The sequence below is a fragment of the Vanessa cardui genome, chromosome Z (genome assembly GCF_905220365.1).
Source record: "Vanessa cardui chromosome Z, ilVanCard2.1, whole genome shotgun sequence".
In the NCBI taxonomy this organism is placed as follows: domain Eukaryota; kingdom Metazoa; phylum Arthropoda; class Insecta; order Lepidoptera; family Nymphalidae; genus Vanessa; species Vanessa cardui.
In genome coordinates this window covers 2,039,924-2,062,012 of record NC_061154.1, presented here as the reverse complement: position 1 = coordinate 2,062,012, position 22,089 = coordinate 2,039,924, and the positions used below count along the sequence as shown (strand labels likewise).

The following is a 22,089-nucleotide window of genomic DNA, read 5'->3' as shown; positions in this document are numbered from 1 at the left end:
AGCGTGAATCAATATTTCGTATAAAATTATTAAGTCTTAAACAAATAATGTAATGACAGGCGAAGGGGTTCGCTGGGTATACCGTCGTCGCCCGTGCGGGAGATCGAGCATCCCTCGACATTCCCGAGCATTCTCCGACGAGACCGATACAGTCCCTCTCAGACGCCTCCCCGTAGGGACACACCGAGTCCGACGCACAGATACAGCACGAAGAGACATTCAATGGGTTCATTCCCGAACCTGTCCCGTAGCAATGTAGTGAATTACAACAGACGGGACTCGCTCAACAGCACAGGAGTGAGAGACATGAAGAGAGATTACGTCGGCTCAATGAATTCGCTGTCGAGGAAGAGTTCCATCGATACGAAGAAATCCTCGACGGATTCCTTGGATACTTGGCACACGAATTGGGATTACGATCGGCACAATTCCATATCGTCGTTGGCGCATGACGACAGGCTCTCTTGCGGACACAATAAGGTAACTGTGTGTGGACAGCGACCCTCTGTTTATCTGTCATTCGTAACAGAATCTCTTTCATGATCTCCTAATATGTGAATAATGATAATATATTCGTTCGCGTATCAATGGTAGAATGCAATAAATAAACACGACGTATGAGATCACGTTTATTTGTATATTAATATTTTTTAGACATATGTCACACTTTTTTTTGCGTTTACGGCAATAAACCGTTGAAGCGATGGAGGTTCGTATTGAAGGTTTCTTCGATAAATCGATACTGAGTATTGTTGTTGGGTTCGCATACGATACACGTTGTAATTAAACCAAAGCAACGTGCTGGTTTATGGATAATTATTATACGCGATTAGATTTAAAACCGTTGTAATGATCTGACTTTTTTTTAACCGTTATGTAGTTAATGAGCGTTACGATTAAAACTTACGTATCAATGTTTTTTGTAAAGAAGTTCTGTTTGCACGCGATACTATTATACGTAATTATATCTTGTTATATGGAAAATATTTGAAAAGTTTGTTGGTCTTCTATCGATATAAATGGTATTAATTGTCTTAACAAATACTAAGATTAACGAAACTCTATCACATTAATTTCTTTACACGTACAGTTTAAACAGTTTTATATAAGGAGTAAGTTAGTTTATTGTTAATAATATTACTACTTCTAATATTTTATATATATTAGCTGATCCGCGTGAATTCACCCGCATTAAACGATACAGCTCCTCCCCTGGGTGTCGTATTATGATATACTTCATATAATGTTTCAATAAGTGGGTTATATAAGTTTATAATAATTGTATAGATATACTCGTAGGTATAATGCGGTTGGTCCTGAGATAAAAATCGAAATGGAATGTCTCGACTAGGCCGCTCTACAAGGCACCGTGTCTTGACTCGAGAGCCATACATGGCAACGTCGCTAGCACGCTAAATCATGACAATATTTACATCTCACCGTTTCGTCATATAACATCGTACTCTTTAAAGAAAATAATTAAACGATCCCAAAAAGGCGACTTAATAAATTTTTTTATACATGAATTTTATCATATGGATATACAGGTTTCGATACTCTTGTGTTTTCGGAGGTCGTGTTTGAGTTTTAATAAAGTTTTAATCTGTAATGACGCAAGGTTGAGTGTATTCATCGCATAATTATTATAGACTTATATATTTAATAAATATCATACAGTAAAATGTATTAAACATCATGTTTGATTTTACGAAATAAATTGGCATATATCATTCAATCATTTGATATATTTGATTTTAAATGCAAATAGCCTATCAATTGACTAATTTAGAAGTTGTATGACACAATTTTTAACCTACTTCAAAGTATGTACGAAACAGACTGTACTATAGTATTAAGAATTCAGGTTGATATTGTTTTAAAATAAAGTATATATTCGAATTCCAACCCTGTAGTCTATAATAATATTAGCATCAGTTGTCGTTTCGTTTATTCTCGTTTCACATGTTATAAAACGTCATCGGCTTTTCAGCGAATTCACGAATCAGTAGCGCCATACACACACTGTAAACGTATGCAAATAAGGGGTGAGGAAATAAAGTGAAATCCACGGAAATTACGTACCTATGTGTGTATTAAGTATGTGAGTTAAATCGAATCATGAAATTGGTTCAAGCGATTTATCGTAACATTGTATTTCATTTTGAATTACCGTATTGCTTAATTAAAAACGAAAGCAAGGTAACGTACGAGGATTTTATATTATTTAAAAAAGTATTTTGTTGTTGTTTTTTTTTTTTTAAATCGACTTCAAAAATGGAATATATTCTCAACGTGAATGTTAATATTTCTTTGCAACTTTATATATGACTAAGTGGTCAGTTCATATAATAGATTTGTAATTATAATTATTTGTTCATAATAATATTCATTTTAAAATTTGTAAATATGATGGATGTGATGATGAGTTTCGGAGACAGACGACGGAACTCTTCAATAAACGCCAGTGAACAACCTCGGTTACTATATTATCGGTATAAGTATCGAAGTCGTAAGGATTTTATTTTTAAATTATTCGTTCGAGTCGATTGAAAGTCGTTAAGGTAATCATTACGCTGGTTTATTATTTACAAAAAGAAAAGGATTTCGAATAATCTTTCTGAATTTGAAAGCTTGGATAATGTGTGCGACTAATACGAGTAATTCATTATATTTGGCGTACACTTTTAAGCGTATACTTTGTAACACATTTGCGCATCGTTTACGATCTTCTGTATCTGTATTGTCAATGAAGTTCTACAACAAGATATATGTTTTTATTTATATTTTGTGTATGCGTTTTAGTTAAAGTTCATGAATTTGACACTACATTGAATCAATTTTGATAAGTTAAGACGCATTGTTAATTTATGAGTTTTCAATTTTTCCTCTGATAGATACTCAACTGCTGATTTCGAATGTTTTGGTTAGAGAAAACTACTCTTATGTAATTTAAAAAGATTATAAAAAAATGTTAATCGAGGTTAAACTTAACGCATATTAATAGAAGCATCGTGACGTAATAATTGAAGCGATAAACTAACCAAAACACGTTAGTCACAAGTTTATATAAGTTAAATTGATAAATTTCAAACAATACAAAACGAAATTCAGTCATAATTGCAGGCTCATAGAGTTCGATTTTCGTTAACTATTCGCTGAAATAACGGAAACAAATCTTAAGTAAATTAAAAAGAATTAAAAACTTAAATTGATTAATTGTCAACTTTTGTTACATCGATTTTTACAGCTGCAAATTCATGAAAGAATAATTCGAATAATCGACTCGAGTGAATGTGTAAGTCAACGATTTGACCCGAGACTGACTCCACTTTGATCAATAGGATGTAATTGATCGAAGATTCCAGCCGACATTCGAAATGATTCATTTAAATTAAAACTGATGCAACTCAGTGCAGAATCGTTTACAGCAAAATAAGTAAATATTGGACAACATCACATACATTACTCTGATTCCTATGTAAATAGCTAGAGCACTTGTGTAATGGGAAATCAGAAGTAACGACGGAACCACAAACACCCAGACCCAAGATAGCATAGAAAACTAATGGTATGGAATATAACTCTTTCTCGGCCGGGTATCGAACCTGGGACATCAGAGTGGTGTACCCGTAAAAGCCTGTAAAGCCGGTACACACTACTCGACCACGGAGGTCGTCTGTCTCAAAAAGTTTAACAATAATTATATCAATAGCTCATATTAACAACATTGTCGTTCTTGAGAAATATGTAGTCTTTTCAAGATGACCTCAAATATAAATAATACGTTTTATCAGTCCGTAAGTAAATTAATGATTGTTTTTATTTATTAATATCGATTTAAGTCAACCCGTCCGCTTCGCTGGCGTTAATTAAGCTTCGATATTTTATTATTCCACTTTCGTAACGTAATACTAAATCTTGTTAGAATCCTACTAACCGTTCGAGCGTGATTGACTGACAAACATCGAAATACAAATATTTAGAGAAGAAAATTATGTAACGTGACGTAAGCTTCGTCCTTATTTTCAACGCAAATGTCTGTCGGGGCGCGAGATATAAAGATAGGGTGTGAAACCTCGAAATACATTTATAATACCTATTCATTTCTGTTCAGTGTTATCACTACATATAGTACAACAAAGTCAGCCGCGTTTGTCCGTCTGTATGTTCCCGATAAACTTCAAAACTACTAAACGGAAGATCAAGCGGTTTTCACTAATAAACACAGCGATTCATAAGGAAGGTTCAGGTATATTTTATTTGTAAGTTTTGTCTAAATGAATTGAAATAAAACGACAATTGTAAAACATCTCGGAAAAAGCAACAAAAAATATAAATAAAAGGTAAAAATATATATATATATATATGTCTTTTCGTATCGTATATGAGCGCTAGTATTTAATTTTTGTGGAATGGATTATCTAAAAAATCGAAACAATCGCTTATAGAAGTAATTAAAGTTAATTTTGATAAAGATTTTATAGTGTATGTTAAAATGGTAATGCGTGTCATTGGTAAGATAAGATCATAGAGAAAGTGAACCGCCTGGACAAACTAACTAGCCGAACGCAACGACATAGTAAACGTTTTCACTCTGACCCGTGACTCCATTGTCGTTAAATTAAAACCACTTGTTCCAAAACACGGTTACAAAGAAGTCATACAGGCAACTTTCTTAATTTTCACCTAACACTTATTAAAGGTTCAAGAATAGCTCAAATAGAATGGACTTAATAATTTGTCAACACATTAAATCAGACATACAGACAACCAGATGTGCCTGCGACCTTGTACGAGTTTAAATTTAACAAAAAAAATATGATACATAAGTTACTCCTTATTATATCAGTTATCTACCAGTGTAAGTCCCGTCAAAATCGGTCCAGAGAAAAATTGTAAAAAATGTTATTTTGCTATACGTACCTATGTGTATATACATATACATACATATATGCATTGAGTAATAAAGGGCTAATTTCACATGACAAACAGACACTCCAATTTTATAATATGTGTGTATGGCGTATATTATACAGTATGTTAAATATGATTTATATTTCGGTGTTCACATGCATCTGTGCCAATATTTACTACACTTTCTGTACATGGGGTTTTTCGATGCGTGAGTCACTTATGAAGTCATATGGTCTCTGTTATGGAGCGTTTATTTACGTAACGTAATCGATGAGGCTCGAAACTGTGATTGTATTATCGGAATCGTTTGTATATTTACTCATTGATATCATTGCGTGACTTTTTTCTATATAAGGACTAATAAGTTTTTTACAATCAATTGCCTTCTAGGAACTATGTCTACTACTACTATTTAGTCTAGGAAATATGCAATGCAATTGTTTCCATCTTTGTTTTCTTATTGTTTTATAATATTTTAATAGTTGCTTTTAGATTATATCAAACGAATAATCAAGCTTCGTCGAAGTCATTTTTATTAATAACTGTCACAGAGAACGTCAGGTAACGTTTCACCGAGAAACGTTTTTTTGCATGATGTATACCTATATATATATTTTTTTGTTTCACATCTATAATATAGTACTTATAGATATCTTTCACGTATCAAATAATATTCTTATTTAACTCACACAGGTAGAGTTTGTATATCAGTGTGTTTACTTATGTATTTGTTATGTAAATACAGACGACGGAGAGCGGTACGTTTAGAATGTTAGGTATTTCGTCGTATGGAATGTACTAGTCATAAACGGATACAAAGAGATCTTCAATTAAATCTCTTAGCCTATAAATATATTAATTTTATCAAACACATTCGCGATAACGATAGTCTTTTGTTATTAACGTGAGTTATTTATTTAATTTTACGTTAAAAAAACATTTATAAGTGTGTGTATTTGTCTCTATGTGTGTGTGTGTCTTACATTCGTTTCGGTAAATATAATATTAATTCAAATATAGAGATGGTATGATATTGTTATGTATGTATAGTGTATACATATATAAACATTTCACACAACCTTAATAATATTAGGTTGAGATGTCTGTACCGTTCAGATGTGCGCGTGAACATAAGAACATCAAATATGCCGCAGTACAAATAAATACAATATAAATAGCCAATTTGTTAAACTTTGCACCGTATTGATATTAACTGAGATATTATCTTTATATAAAATCTTATATTGTGTATCTATACATATAATAAAATTGGAGTGTACGTTTGTAATATTAAAATAGCCATTTTTTACTCAATGCATATGTATGTATACACGGTACATGTACAAAAATAACATTGTTTACAATTTTTGTCTGTTTGTTCCCCCTATTCTCTAGAACGGCTGGGCCGATTTTGACGGGACTTTCACTAGCATATAACTGATATAATAGGGAGTAACTTAGCCCAAAATATTTTTTTTTTTGTTAAATTCAAAAGCGTACAAGCTCGCGGGCACAGCTAGTGTATGTAAATATAGATATATATGAACATTTTACACAACCTGAATATTTTAAGGTTGAGATTTACTGTTCAGATGCGTGCGTGAACTTTAGACCGTAAAATATTTTGTCGCAGTACAATAAAGAGCCAATTTACTTTGCGCCGTATTGACATAAAGAGTGATATTATCATTATATAAAATTTTATATTTGTATATACAGAAATATTATTTCTTATTTTGTTAGTAATATTTCGTATTGTTACGTCGATTGTAAATGGAAGTTATATCGAACAAGCTGTGCCCGTGACTTCGAATGAATAAACAGATTTTTTATATAAAATTCTACAATAAATACTGATAATAAAAGTGACCATCCGTCCTAGTTATATAAACCTAATGTGATGTTAGATCAATATCTTGTGACCCAATGTTTGTCTGTTGTTTAAAAGGCTCGTTTGCTAGTTTAAAAAAAAAAACATATATGTTTATCAAGTAAAGTAACAGCCCGTACATTTTCCACTGCTGAGATAAGGCCTCCTCTTCCATTAAGGAGAGGGTTTGGAACACATTCCACCACGCTGTTCCAATGCGAGTTAAATCGGGTCCAAATTAGACACATGTAGGTTTCCTCACGATGTTTTCCTTCACCGTCGAGCACTAGATGAATTATGAACACAAATTAAGCACATATGTATAGTGGCGCTTGCCTGGGTTTGAACCCGAAATCTTCGGTTAAGATGCACGCTTTCTATCCACTGGGCTATCTCAGCTCTTCATATGTTTATCAGAGTTATTATATTAATTTCTAGTGACTGAATCGTCATTCGTATCTGTTAAGTCAATAACTCATAATACCTTTTCGAAAAGAAATATTTGTCGGTATTATAGCGTAATATGCAGATGTAGTCAATTAGTATTTTATTGTTATTCGAAATTAATTCCATTGAATTTGATGTGACATGTCCTTGTGGCGACCGTTGTTACTAATTATTCATTCATTTTCTCGTAGGATGACTTAAGATGATGAGTTTCTTGTGTTATAATGTTGTTTATGTTATGATCTGTATATGGTTCAACCTTGGGTTCCATTACAAATATGGCGGCTAATTAAATGTTTCAAGTTTTCCAGTATTATATGAAGTTGCGTGGGCGCATCATACGCGTTACGTTTTTTATTTGTTTTGATTTATAGCTTTTGTCTCAACCGCCGAACAATTTGTTTATTAAATTATATTTATAAGTACTTGTATGTTTTTTAGTATTTGTTTTGAATGTAGTTGTTTTATTTAATTGGGTTGTATTTGAAGTACAATCATAGACATAAATCTATTATTACACGAATCTAATAAAATGATTCTTGCAAAATGATAAACGGACTATCATCTCAGACCACAGCTTATATTTTTATTTTATTAAGAAGAAAATATTCTCAAAGAATTTCAAGGGTTTCAAAGTTCCCGAATGAATACCCCTTGAAGGACCGGCGTCCAGTTTGAACTGAGTACAGGATGTTCCTTTTGCCTTTGAATCGGTGGTAGTGTTTAATTTCAAGTCAAAGTGTAAGTGTAATGGTTCTATGTTGAATAAGGAAATTTGAGTTTGAGTAATTAACTTGATAATGCGTTTCTGTAAGAATCGCCGAATGCCATTCATGAAACAATAACAACCGATTTACGGTGATATGCCATTTTGTTACTTATAACCTATTAATTTTATACTTATTGTAGTCAATGTCCCATATCTCATTCTGATATTACACGTGACTTGTTCTCAGGTGAGTTTCGATTTTATTACAGACTAATCATTACATAGTATAAAACAAAGTCGCATACCGCTGTCTGTCCCTATGAATGCTCAGATCTTTAAAATTGCGCATCGGATTTTGATGCGGTTTTTTTAATATATGGAGTCATTCGAGAGGTGAATTGGGAGGATTTTGTATGTAATATATAGACAATATAGTAAAAATAAATAATAAAATTCTGTAGTATATTTTGTATGAGCATTGCACTCGTGCGAAGCCGTGGCGGGTCGCTAGTTCTAATAAATTTATTTTTAAATTAAAACTCACCTCATTCATTATATCATTCACTCACAGATTATAATTCTCGTATTTGTTAGTCGTAGCTTTATGTAATAATATATGCGGATGAATCTCATTATCAGATGCAGATAGATTGACACCTGTCAGTTTAAATAACCATTTAAGAATATGATTAGAATTTATGATGAATGGGAAATACATTGCGCTAAATCCAAATAAGGACAATTGAATAATATAACATACGGTAGTTTTTAAAGACACACATAAAAATTATTTACATATATGTATATATTAATAAGGGAATAGACAACTTTGTATCACTTTTGAAAATATTGCGTGCTCGATGGTATGTATAGACAGTTATAATTTATGTTTATATAATAATACAGCTATCGTCCACCTCAGCCTCGTTCTTGCGATCGTATATACAGTCAGAGTAAGAAAACCTTCGTCAGTTTTCAAATAAAAAGGAATGATCCTTTATCGAGTCTTAAACTCTTAGTACCTTTTGTATCTAAACATCAAATCATTTTTACGTAATATGTCATTCTCGATCGGTAGAGCAGATTATCGCTCATACTGAGCACACGAAAATAGATCTTAATGTGACGAACCTTTTCTTATCCTGACTATACCTATTTGTTAAATGATTCGGAAATTATTGCATACAAAATAGTGATGACATGTAGCTTATGCCTTTTATATAACACACACTTTATAAGCAGAGAATATGGAATGTAATCCATTCCAAAATAATGTCTCTCATACTTCTATGACTTACATTTTTATTGGTAATCAAACTTCTACTACAATTATTTCGTGATCGCGATCTCTTTATTGTCAATTAATAAGATAGGATCATTATTAAATGATTAAATTATCCTTATGATGACAAGCGAAAAAAAAATAAATATTAGTTATAATCAAACGTTTTGAAATCAATAATTGTAATGTAGCTTCTGTATCGATTATATATTACCACGAGAAAAGCTCAAGCGCCAGAATTGTATATTTAGGAAATTAGGTTCAAAGTTTTTACTTATAAATTAAAAGTTACTTCCTTTCCACTGACGATGTAAGTAAAGCGCTTGTTAAGCGTCAAAATACACATTCTATCGCTAGTGTATTTGGGACAGTTTCATCAAAAAGCATAATTGCTTGCTAATTCAAAGTGTATTCGCATAAAAATGACTAAAATATAAATTGTATTTATAATACAATTCAACATTAATTTGGCAAATTATCTTATATAATCGTCATATTTATTACGTCATAAAATAGTTAATTCGAACGTAAGAAGGAGCGAAAGTTAGTTGACCACGTGACGAATTACAAGATATTTCGAAAACCTATAATTTGTACCGTTTCGTGCAGGAATAATCGATTGAGTTCACGCAATAATCTAACTGATAATAATGTTACGAAATTCTTAAATGTTAACAGTCTCATACGAACTATAGCGACAAGGCGGTAATTGTAACTACGATTTAAATACGTAGTATGACTTTACTCGCTTTTCGCGTCCGCCCGTTTATTTGCGTCTGTATTTTTAGTAACCAAACGCTTTATTTATTTAAGTTTATTGGAATACATGTCTTAATTTATTTAATTTTATATGTATTTGATTAATTTCGATGTCAATCTTATTGGAAAATTTTATACCGCACTGAGTCTTCGTTGATTAGTTGATTATCATATTTTATTTTCAAAACAACAAACTTTGTATTGTTTTATCCTATATCATACAAGAGCTTATTATAATAAAATCTACGATTCATGTTTTAAACAACTAGAAAGTAATAGTGTACGTTAATAGATATTTAATTTAATAATAAACAGTGTGGCAATATTTATAAGCAATAAATATTCAAGTTTAACGACATTAACAAAGAGATATTGCGCGCGCGCCTCCAACGAGCGCTGCTTGAGCGTGTTGACCGAGGGGCTACCCCTTTCACTTGTATTCGCGTTCAACGGATCGAGCGGAACGCGTGCGCCTTTCTCTATGTTCCCGTCTCTGTCTAATTCACGGCGAACAGTGCTCAGCACCAGTGGTGGGTTTGTGCGGGCCGTCCGCCATCCGCGACAACAGTAGCGCAGTCTCGTCGGCAACATCCGCACGGAACCGACCTCGTTGCGCGCGGATGACTTATCGTGTTCCGCCATGAAGTCGAAACCGGCACATTACGTTGACGCGCCGTTCAGGCCATGGCCCCCGCTTTCCCGTCAGGTGCAACCGAACTTTTACTTTCGTCCGCCAGACCCCGTGGATGCGAGAAATTTCAAAACATCCTCGTCAAAGTCCACTTATTCCGATTTCTCTGGAATGAGTGCGTACAGTAATAAGTCTCGGGACTACTATTTCCTATCGCCCAGCTACAGATCAGCGGGCGCGCCGACACCGAGCAATCACGCGGATCTTTATCTCAACAGAGAGAGACAGCGACAGACCAGGAACCCGACCGCTTCATCCCCCGCCTGCCCGTGCAGTCGGTCTCGTTCCCTCGAGGACGTCCGCACCGAGGTGGTCACCGAATGGGAGGACGACGATGAGAACGGCAACCGAATAGTTGCACCCGCGACCAAATTCAATCGCACAGCGTACAAAACAAACAGTGCATTCGAGAAACAGAATTTTCTTACGCGACATTCCATGGAAAATCTAATCGACAGATCTCCACAAGTGCCGCCACCCAAACGCATCAGTGCCTTTCAGGTAATTGAACAACTTTCTACAGAGACAGCGGTCTCATTGTGAGGTGATTTATTTAAACAACTACATTTCATTCTATATATTAACAAGATATCGTAGTTCTGTGTTAATTTATTTGATTACTATGCATATGTGCTAGTTAAGAATGTATTTATGCGTACTTTCTAAGCTATGGTAAACTTATTGGCACAAAGCGAACTGACGATTATCCAGGCGAAATTTTGGTATGCATGCGATCTGTGTATAGTTCCACTCATTAGGTGCATCGTGCTAGGAACAAGGAGGAAGCGATGGCATGTCAAGCGCCGTTCAGCTCCGGTGAACCGCATCGGACCTTCCTGCGCGTACGTTGTAACGGAATATGTTATGTTAATATCTGTATCATATTTGTTATCTGAAAAGTAAACAGAGGCTCGTATTGGAAACACCAAAATCAAATTCGTATCCCAATTTCGAATTTTTTTTTTTAAATATCGAACTATTGGCTTGACCAATGTACGAGTTATCAAACCTCAACGATTTTGTAATGCAACCCTAATGAGACGTGTTGTTTTTTCACAAGTTTCCAGGTGATTCGGACGATATATTTTTTTGTAGTGTTGCCTAATGCATATTGCGTTGCGAGTGTGAATTCTATTGTGTATTCGGACCACTTGAACAAGTTTTTAGTAATCGTGTCATTATGACGTAACACATAATTATTATCTATATTCGTGTTTCGTGTATAATAAGCAATAACTTTTACTTTTGCATTTGAAACTTTAGTTTTTAAGGCATTGCGATTTATAATTAATTCTATCGAAAAACTTAAAATTTTACTTAATCTGTTTGTTTTTAGAAGTAATAAAGTTTTAATCATTTAGGAGTGAATGGAAGAATCTAATTAAAATTTTACAAAGAGATTTAATATAAATGAAAAGTGCCCATCGAGTGACAAAGATTTCTTATTAATTTACTTTTCTCTAGTTTCTCAAAGTTTTCGCGTATAAAGAGTGAAATACTTTTTGTTTTGTTTGAAAATAATTAATTTAAAATTAACAAAAATAAAAATCATACTTGAACATTAAACGTACAGAAAGCTCTTGGGAAATTTAAAAATACAAGTTACATAAAAATAGTAGAGTTTCTTTATATTTTTACATATTATGTAATGTCATAGTTCGACACCATGATATATTAACGATTAAAAGAAAGCGCGTTTGCGTAATAAATATTTGAAATCTTCGTCAGTATATCAGCTTTCTACACAAAAACCGAACGTGCATAACATTATATGACAACCGTTACGTTTGCTCTAGCACTCGTCATATAGGCATAGTATAATTCGATATTTGTACTTTTATACTTAAAATGAAGTAATCTTCATAATAAGTCGCATTATAGTATCTAGTACAAATGATTCTTATTATATTCAATTTACATCATCTATTTCTTACATTAAATATGTTACTTAAATAATTCGAAATAAATCATTCGCTTATAGTATAAATGAAACGTTTATGAAATTGTCGTAACTTTAAGTCTGCCTATATATATTGTTATACGAAATAAAGTAAAGTTTCTTAAATCGCCACCATTTTTTTGATAGTGTTTTATATACAAGACCATTTTGATAAATGGCTCCCCACGAGGAGGATACCTTAGGAAAAGATATGTTATCTTACAAGTTCTCCCTCACTCATCAAACCGGAACACAACAATGCTAAGTATTGTTGTTTGGCGGTAAAATGTTTGATGAGTTGTGTGTAAACATTGTACCCACGCAGGCTCGGACAAAGCTCTACCAACATATTCGAAATGGAACATATTGATTCGATTTATTTGATACTGTTTATGAAGGGACTCCCAATGTTATTATTTAAGAACTCACTTCGAATGTCACTCGTGAGTGTTTCCTATGAAGTCAATGTCGCGTATATCTTTTTATAAGTTTACGATAGTGTTCGGAGTTTCGAGTGAAAATGAAAACGAAATAAAATGAGTACCTTAATTTGTATTCACCGGTTTGTTACCGTTACAGTAAAATTTGTACGTAAAGATTACGGATTCGTACGATCTCTTTATTTTATCTATCCATCGAAGTTACCGTGTTTTACCTTACACATATGTATATCACTAGTCGAACATTAATTAAACTTTCTCTCATTCGTTCTCTTATTCAAATTCTCCGAGCGTGTCGGTATCATCGCAACAAAAGATAAATTACATTTCTACAATAATATATCTGGGTATATATAGTACTAATACGATATTTTTATGTTTCATTTTAATTAATGTATCGATCGGGTACAAATTTAAAGGAAAGCATCCCCTTAATATTAAAACCATAAAAGAATTAAATTTTTCAAACAAAAAGTTTCCATTTCATATATAAAAAATTACAAAACTAGGTTTTCCGTATAAATGATTTTTTAACCAGTCCGTAGAGTGCATTATTATTATACAAATATATTTAAAAAATCTTTATCAAAGTAAAATCATGTCATAATTATTGAATTAAACCGGTAACCGGTTCAGAGAGTAGAAACTACCGAGAAGAATACAATTTTTCCATTTTGATTTTAGAAATTTGCCTATAAAATACGTATAAATTTATATATGTCCTGTCTGAAAATCAACGAATTACTCTCTATCTCATATCGAGTTATAAGCTTCATTTCTAAATAATGTACCTAAATTGTGTACAAATACAAATAATAATTTAATTTATACTAATTGGTCCTCTTAAATTATCAATTATACTTCGACAAGTATCAAAATCATTTGTCGCGTCCAAATCATTTTAAGATTAATAATAATAATCAAATAAATAAACTTTAAATAATTACATTAAGTTAATTTAAGGTATTTTAAAATAAATTATTAAATAAGAATAAATAAAAAAAAAACAATTAAGTTAAACTAATGAATCAATTTAGAAAGCCTTCTAACATAAACCGTATTAAATAAATATTTAATTTAATCAAAAGCATTAAATTAAAAAACAATTTTTTTTTCCAAAATCTATTTAAAAAATCAATTTATAATTTGCTAATGAATTATTCATTATCATTTAAATATCGAAACCTCAAAATATTTTTGGTAAATATGTATATAACAGACACTTATTGAATATTGTATGGGGATGACTAGAGATCTTTATAGATTGTATTAATTAAATTTAATAAATTGATATTTTATTGTAATTTAAATTACCGTTATAACTTTTACTGAAATATTAGTTCGACGTATTTGTGATATGTCATACTTTATAGTTTATTTTATTATAAAGAGGTTTGTTATCGTGTTCAATCTTAAAGAGTATTTATTGAGAAATTTTTTTAGACTGGCAATACGCATGACCTACGGGTTAACGCGGAGTTATCTTTGCATTATACTTAAAAATGATAAATACAAAGATTAATGTCGAGTGTTGTCATGAGTAAGGTTGTATCTATGGATATGTTTGGAGATACAGATTAATTGAAGAGGAAAACTCACTGCTCCGAACTAATATGGCATAACAATATTGATGATCTGTTGAAATACTAAGATCGAAAATGGGTCAGTGATATACACTAATATAATTCTAAAATAGTAGGATCAAATTAGATGTACTTAATTTGTAAATATGATTTATCTAGTGTTCGATGTTGAGGAAACGTACATGCCAGATAATTATCTGTGTATTCACAAACATTAAAGCCGCGTTGAGGAAATAAAGAAAATTCTGTCGGCAATAAAGGAGGTCTTAGTCTAACTGTTACTTTATCTATATCTATACATATAATAAAAATGGAGTGTCTGCTTGTAATATTAAAATAGCCCTTTTTACTCAATGCATATGTATGTATACACGGTACATATCCTGTCTGTCTGTTTCTAATCTCTGAAACGGTTGGACCGATTTTGACGGGACTTTCACTGGCAGATCTGATATAATAAGGAGTAACTTAGGCTACAATACATATATCTTATGTTGTTAAATTCAAACGCGTACAAGGTCGCAGGCACAGCTTCTATTTTTATAGAATATTTGAATGCTTTATCTATACAATCAGTGTCTGTTTGTAATTAAAAAAAAATAAAAACAAAACACGCTTGCGGTTATAAGAATACTATTTGTACGGTAATCGTTCCGCTTTTACTTTACCGAGATGGCTAACATCTTCATGACCACGACCTTAAAAACTGTTATTTTTTTTAGTTGATCGTATAAATATTATTTCAACCGATGTAAACATTAAAAAATTACAATGATATTTGATTTTCGAATGCTGTTAAAACAACTACAATATCGAATTGTGATGCCAGTATACTTTCGATGTCGAAATGACATACATTTAAACAAATTAATAATGTAAATATTTATTTTATCCATTAGCTATTGACATCAATAATAGATTTATAATCTTTGAATTATTAATTGGGAGATTCGTACGGATATGCTAGTGAGCGAGATAAAATCGTTTGCTAAGTAATATTGCTTATAAAAAAATTTACCATACCTTTACAACTCTGGGATGACACAAATTATTATGAGAAATCGAAGTGTGTTACATATTGATACTTCGTATAATACTGTCTGTCTAAACGCAATAAACTCAAAAAAATACCGGACAAATGTCATATGGTTTTCATCAACGGACATTCTAATTTAGAGGAAGGTTTTGGTGTGTAATGACGTTGAAGATGTCGAAAAAACATTAATTAAATAGATGTTAGTTTTTTTTCCATTCAAATTTCATTCAGATCCGTTCAGTCGTTCTATCGTGATTGTATTACTTATCTATCTTAATTCTCGCATTTATAATACTAGTGAGATACAGCTAGATTCGCTCCGCCACTGCTCAGTAATTAGTGTTAGACTTTGTAGTGCTTGTGATTTCATATTAATGAATGAAAGTCGACAACGAATCGATTTTAACGCTCGATATCGATATCTCAGAAGTCAGGACACACGATCTTGGAACAAACGTGTAATTTCGAGTCTACTTTCAGTCTTGTGGAAAATATGCAAATATTTTCTATTTTTTATCGCTTGTTAGTCAAAACTATAGTAGTGTAAATGGAATACGGTATCATAATACATGATAATGGTCTCGTGTTGTTTGAATCTCCAATATAATTTCACTTGGTGGTCGTTAATTATGCGGTGCGCCGGTGTAAAGTGGGTTCCAGCTGTTTTCAAAGTTTATGGAAAATTATATCTTAGTTGATAGCTTAGTTTAAGTGATGATATATCTGATATTCACAATATCAATGGAAAGTGGTGCTCATCGCATCTCATGGTAATTAATTAAAAGTCGATATTGATAAGTACAACCAAAGGCACATATACCCTTTTTAATAGAAGACAGTTATTTTTAGTAACTCATATGGTTTCTAGAAACGTTAGTGCGTACTCAGTTAACGAGGCAAGATATGCGTATATGTAAATTGATTATAATTACATATATAGTTGACTACCGTTATACTCTTTGTTTTACAACTTTGTACTACTTGTTTTACATTCGCGAACGCGTTCTAACTCAGTTCGTATCTAACTCGTGAAATGTCGGATACGAGACTATAATACATTTATGGTATTACTATCTGTGCCTGCGACTTCATGAGCGTTTCTGTTCCTGAGATTAGCCGGAACTGACAATAAGGACTTTACTCGGTGGTAGGGCTTTGTGCAAGCCCCTCCGAGTAGGTACCACCCACTCATCAGTCATTCTACCGCAAAATAACAGTACTCAGTATTGTTGTGTTCCGGTTTGAAGGGTGAGGAGCCAGTGTAACTACAGGCACAAGGGACATAATATCTTAGTTCCCAAGGTTGATGGTACATTGACGATGTAAGGAATAGTTAATATTTCTTACAGCTTCATTGTCTATGGGTGATGGTGACCACTTACCATCAGATGGCCTATATGCTCGTCCGCCAACATATACTTTGAAACTTTGAACTTTGAAAAAATGTTATCTTAGTATATGTAGGTACTGTGTATTCCTTTGGTAAAATTTTATTATATGCAAACAGTTTAATGACTATACATAATCAATATTGAATGTCATTTAGGTAGGTATGTGTTTTAGTAACTCAACAATTTAAGCTTGAGAGTGAAAAGGTTCCAATATGTTACTCTAAATACTAGTACGTCGAGGTCAATAAAATGCCTAAGCCTCTATCATTAATAAACATCTTATATTCTTAAGGATATAAGATTTTTATCTTGTGACCATCAACCTATAGACTGCTTAGTGAATCAATATGGATAATCTTAAGTTAATATAACATTATTTCAACCGACTAATGTTGGTTCCGAGCCTAAATAATGTACTTCCATGTTTTACTTAGTAATTTAAACAACCTCCTTCTATTAATAATGAATAATTACAATAATTAACTCACAAATTATATTAATGAACAATAACGATGATAGCTCGTGGATCGCAGTGTTATTTAGTATGTAAATGTACGTTAAAGTGTTTAAAAGTTTTTCTTCAAGGGTTGGGCAACAATTATAAACAGTTTTGTAGTGTTTATGTATAATTTGAATATTAATTGGAAATCCTATCGCCTTATATTCCACCTATATTTCCAACAGGAGTATTTTCTGTTATTTCTAAATTTGGTCTATTTTTTTTACATTTTCGAACAGATATTGAGTTGTAACCGATTAAAATTTTTTACGACTATTATAACCAAATTGTTGTATTATCAAAGCTACGTGCTGTATAACTATCTAACTTAGGAAATACTGAACCGTATGAAAAGAAAAAAAGCGCCGTATTTTTCCTAAATCTCTAAAAATGTAACGTAATTTTAACCATCAAATTTGTTGTGACATTATCGAGACAAAATAAAATCCATGAATAATAACATAGATGGGACTAGTGGAGATGGAACCATATAGCGGTTATTTTGATTGAACGTTTAAATATATTGTATACTACGCCCACAGTTTCGCTCGTATTGTAGGGGTTTTAGGTCTCAAAAGACTTAAAGAACATACGTTTTTGATCCTGGGACTTCGAGTATGTTCCATACCAAATTTTATAAGTATTAAATCTGAGATAGTGAGAGAATAAGAGAGTTACTGTCACACTAATATTATTGTTGACAACATCGATCAAATATCGATAATTTGAATCGAGTACCGAGAACGATCGTATTCGATAAAGACAAGACGTTTTAAGTATTAAACGTTTCTACTAATTGTAGATTAATTAAAACTGAATGTTTGTTTACAAGGACAGTAGCTTGACTATTAATTATGTGTAGGTCATGCAGTTTTAACGAACATAGTTGCAAGCCGTTTTCCTGTCCAGTTACATTCCTACCTATGTTTATAACACTAGCCTTGCCTCCAAGTTCCTTTCGCGTTTTTGGAACATTCGACTACATGCTTGACATTTTTCGAGAACATGATTGGTGTTCATAGTTTTTACTCTGTCTTTAGTTTCAAACCTTTTGAAGGTCAAACGGTTACGTTACCTACTTATATCACCCTTATCAATAATGGACTCTTGGTCTCAAAAATATTAAAAAAATAGTAAAATCGCACTAGTAGTAATTTCAAGATTTATAAAGTAGCTGTAGTTGTATACGAATTATACATAGTGTAGCAAAGAGGTTCCAACTTTTTTACTTAACTCTTTATTAAGTTGTTAAGTAAAGTAAGGTACGGCACTGGGCAACGACCTCAACTCCTGTGTAGATTACGTCTCAAAGGATGATATTTAATTATTTTACTTGGTAGGTAGGTCTTTATCTGCATAGGTATTACTCATATATTTAGTATTGTTGGGTCCTTCATGAGAAACTGTAAAACTGCCTTACTTAAAAAAAAAAACAATAATTTTAAAATAAATTAATATATTATAATTGATAACGATGATGATGATGTGAAGATAGTTTTCGAAGAACGTCTTATGTAACAAATTTAATTCAAAATATGTTTAGTGATAAGTCTTGCTTGAATTGGTTATTAATGGATACTGTAGTATTATTTTCTAATACGGTTTATAAACCTTTTGTATTGTCCATAACAAGTTATCTTTGTTTCTCATTCGTTCGTTAATACTTTAAAATAAACAGTATTATTTCAGGTAATAATTCAATCACTTATAATGATCCAATAAGACACCGTTACATACACATCACATAAACACACACGTAACAAACATAGAAAGACCCGTTCTTATGAAGCCGTTTCTTACAGACACAGATCAGAAACGGTGGTCAGAGTGCGCCGCTGTCCACCCCAGTAGCAGTACCCGAAGTAAACGGATCTCGTCCCACCTTCAAACCGGTCACGGTCCTGGAAGATTTGCAAGCGGTGCGCTGTGCTGAGTTCCATCCTAATGGAAAGTTGTACGCTGTTGGTTCCAATACGAAAACATTGAGGATATGCACGTACCCGAAAATAGACGATGTCAAGTAAGTAACTGCGATATTATATGTATTAACCATAAGCATAATTATTTTTAATATTATCTGTTACAGTACGTGATAAAACCAGCCAGTTGTAAAGATGATTAGAACCTCATTGATATTTATGTTTAAAAATAAATTTATAGGCGTTAATAAGTTCACAAGTGTGAATGAGGTTGACGAGACGTTGGTCTTAGCGTTTTATATAACGAAATTCCTTTTTTTAAATAGGTGACTCAACTTATGTATATAAATGTATTCTTATATAAATATTCTTCACCGATTATATGCAATAAGGGTTTACACATCTGGTCAGTTTTCATTATCATTTTCCTTCACCGCTAAGTACGACGTCTTAGTTACGTTAAGTATACGTTTTCAAACCACCGTGCTATCTCGGCTTTTCACACGATACGGATTACGGCGATAAATACAAAATATTTGGTTTAATTTTAAAAAGAATAGACGTTTTTTCTAGATCAAGTTATTTATACGTCTCGTTGTCTAATGAGTTGTTTACGCAATCGTGGCGTAATACAAGCAAAATGACGTCTAGAAAATTTTATATTCTATTGTGAGTCTGTATCATCTTTTCTTATTCAATGACGTTATGTCTCATACATCTTGTGTAATAGGTCTTATATCCTGCATTTATATAAATTGTGATGAGGAAAATAATTTTAAACGGTTTTGAGGGCATCGTATATCGATGAACGATATACATATATTTATGTTATAAGTAGGCGGACGGACAAATGAGCCACCTGATGAGTGGTCACGTCCGCCCATAAGCGTTGTTAGAAGTATTAACCGTTCCTTACATCGCCAATGCGCCACTAACCTCAGAAACTAAGATGTACCTTGGCCCAATCGACCTTAAACCGGAACCCAACAATACTAAGTAATGTCAGTACGGACGAGAGCCTCCGGCAAGAAGAGCTCCGGAGGCGATGAAGCTGTTTTTACTTTTACAGTACTTAATTAGTTGGAACAATAGAATGCTAACTAAAATAAAATGCAATGATATTGTTGAAACAGACTCAGGCTAATAAAAGCCCGTGAATGTAGCTTTACTAATAAAAGAAAAAACCTAAGTAATGCTGCTTGATACAATATATGACGGCTAGCACAAAGCCCTACCACTGTCGGATTCTATATCGAAGGTTCAAAATGAAGCTGTACTGTATTACATGTCTCTGTAATCGACTAAATTGTGATTTGATAAAACAGACAGCCATTTAAACACGCTTACCGATTGCTCGATTTGATACAAGGATTTCGTTTTCAATATCGCACAATGTTTAAGATTTTATTCGCGGAATTTTTGCGTATCGAAAATAAATGTAACTAATTATTAACGCTGTCTCTGATATACATACGTGTGAGAAATATTCGAAATCAAATATAATTTTCACATGTAGGCTATGTAAGAGTAAGTGCTTGTGAATATTTTACTGTCATTTTACAAGATTAAATTTAATGTGAAGCGTTTACTCATTAGTTACTCTGCCATAAGTCAACATGTTGGAATGAAATACGTACAATTATATATAACGTGTATTTTATTTGTATTATGAAGAAACCAAAAGACTATGAATTAGCTTAATACCAAGTTGCTCTCTTCTACTATAAAAAAAAATGGTAAGGTCACGTCACACACATAAATTGTGTCCCAGTCGAACCAGTACGAAAAGGGAGTACTGCTACTTTTTTTTTTCGGACATTTTTTCGACAAAGGCGACGAAGACAACGACTTAGCGCTACCCTTTTTTATTTATCGAATTAAAAGATTCAAAAAGTATTCATACAATTTAAATAAAGAACGTATAAAACGTATTTATTTCTAAATGAAATTTATTCACTTTGCCTTCTTAGTCTTTAATTTCCTATTATATGAACGGATTGGTGACGTCATATTTGTCCCTTGGTCGTCAAGTTACCTTCATTAGACGACCCTGAAACTTGTACCTTTCTCAATTAACGATATACGGTTTCGTGGGACTATTATGTGGGAATTCATAAGTTAGAAGGGCCCGTTATGGTTGTTATTGTTTATAAGTGGATATATGTTCGAAGTTTAAAAATAAAAATAAAAGAGAATCTTTCCTGAAATCTGTGCGTAACCGGGCAGATGATTATATACGAAGAAGATGTTAGAAAAAATCGGACAGGGCTTTCGACTTGGTGGTAGCGGATTCTGATTCCAATTTCAAATTCAGTTTAGTTACCGAGTGTGCCAGTGTAATAGCATCTAAGTGGCACGAGATTGGCGTCTTTATATCAATGCCTGTCTATTAAAAAAGAAACAATCAAGAACTGTTAAATTTATTTATTTAATTATAATTTAATCCTTGCAATTCGACCTGCTCGGATCTGATTGGCTCCCAATAGGGTATCGTATTGCTTAGTCTGTAATCATTCCCTAAGGTCAAGGGAAAATATGGAAGCTTGAACGACTTTAATCCATTTATTTTACTTATTTTGTGCAATGTAACTCAGGATCGCTTTCTGTAAA

General features: G+C 32.6%; 1 protein-coding gene across 4 annotated transcripts in view; it reads left to right on the top strand.

Moving 5' to 3' along the window:
- Window positions 1-22,089, top strand: part of LOC124543441 (WD repeat-containing protein 47) — a 58,931-nt gene that overhangs the window by 14,571 nt on the left and 22,271 nt on the right. The window contains exons 1-3 of one of the 4 annotated variants that reach the window (XM_047121672.1): window positions 160-480; window positions 10,891-11,173; window positions 19,363-19,580. In XM_047121672.1, the coding sequence (XP_046977628.1) occupies window positions 449-480; window positions 10,891-11,173; window positions 19,363-19,580 (533 nt within the window). In that variant the 5' untranslated portion in view covers window positions 160-448. Of the gene's footprint in view, window positions 1-59; window positions 481-10,493; window positions 11,174-19,362; window positions 19,581-22,089 lie in introns of those variants that run through there. The other 3 variants (XM_047121670.1, XM_047121671.1, XM_047121669.1) reach the window with 3 other exon arrangements.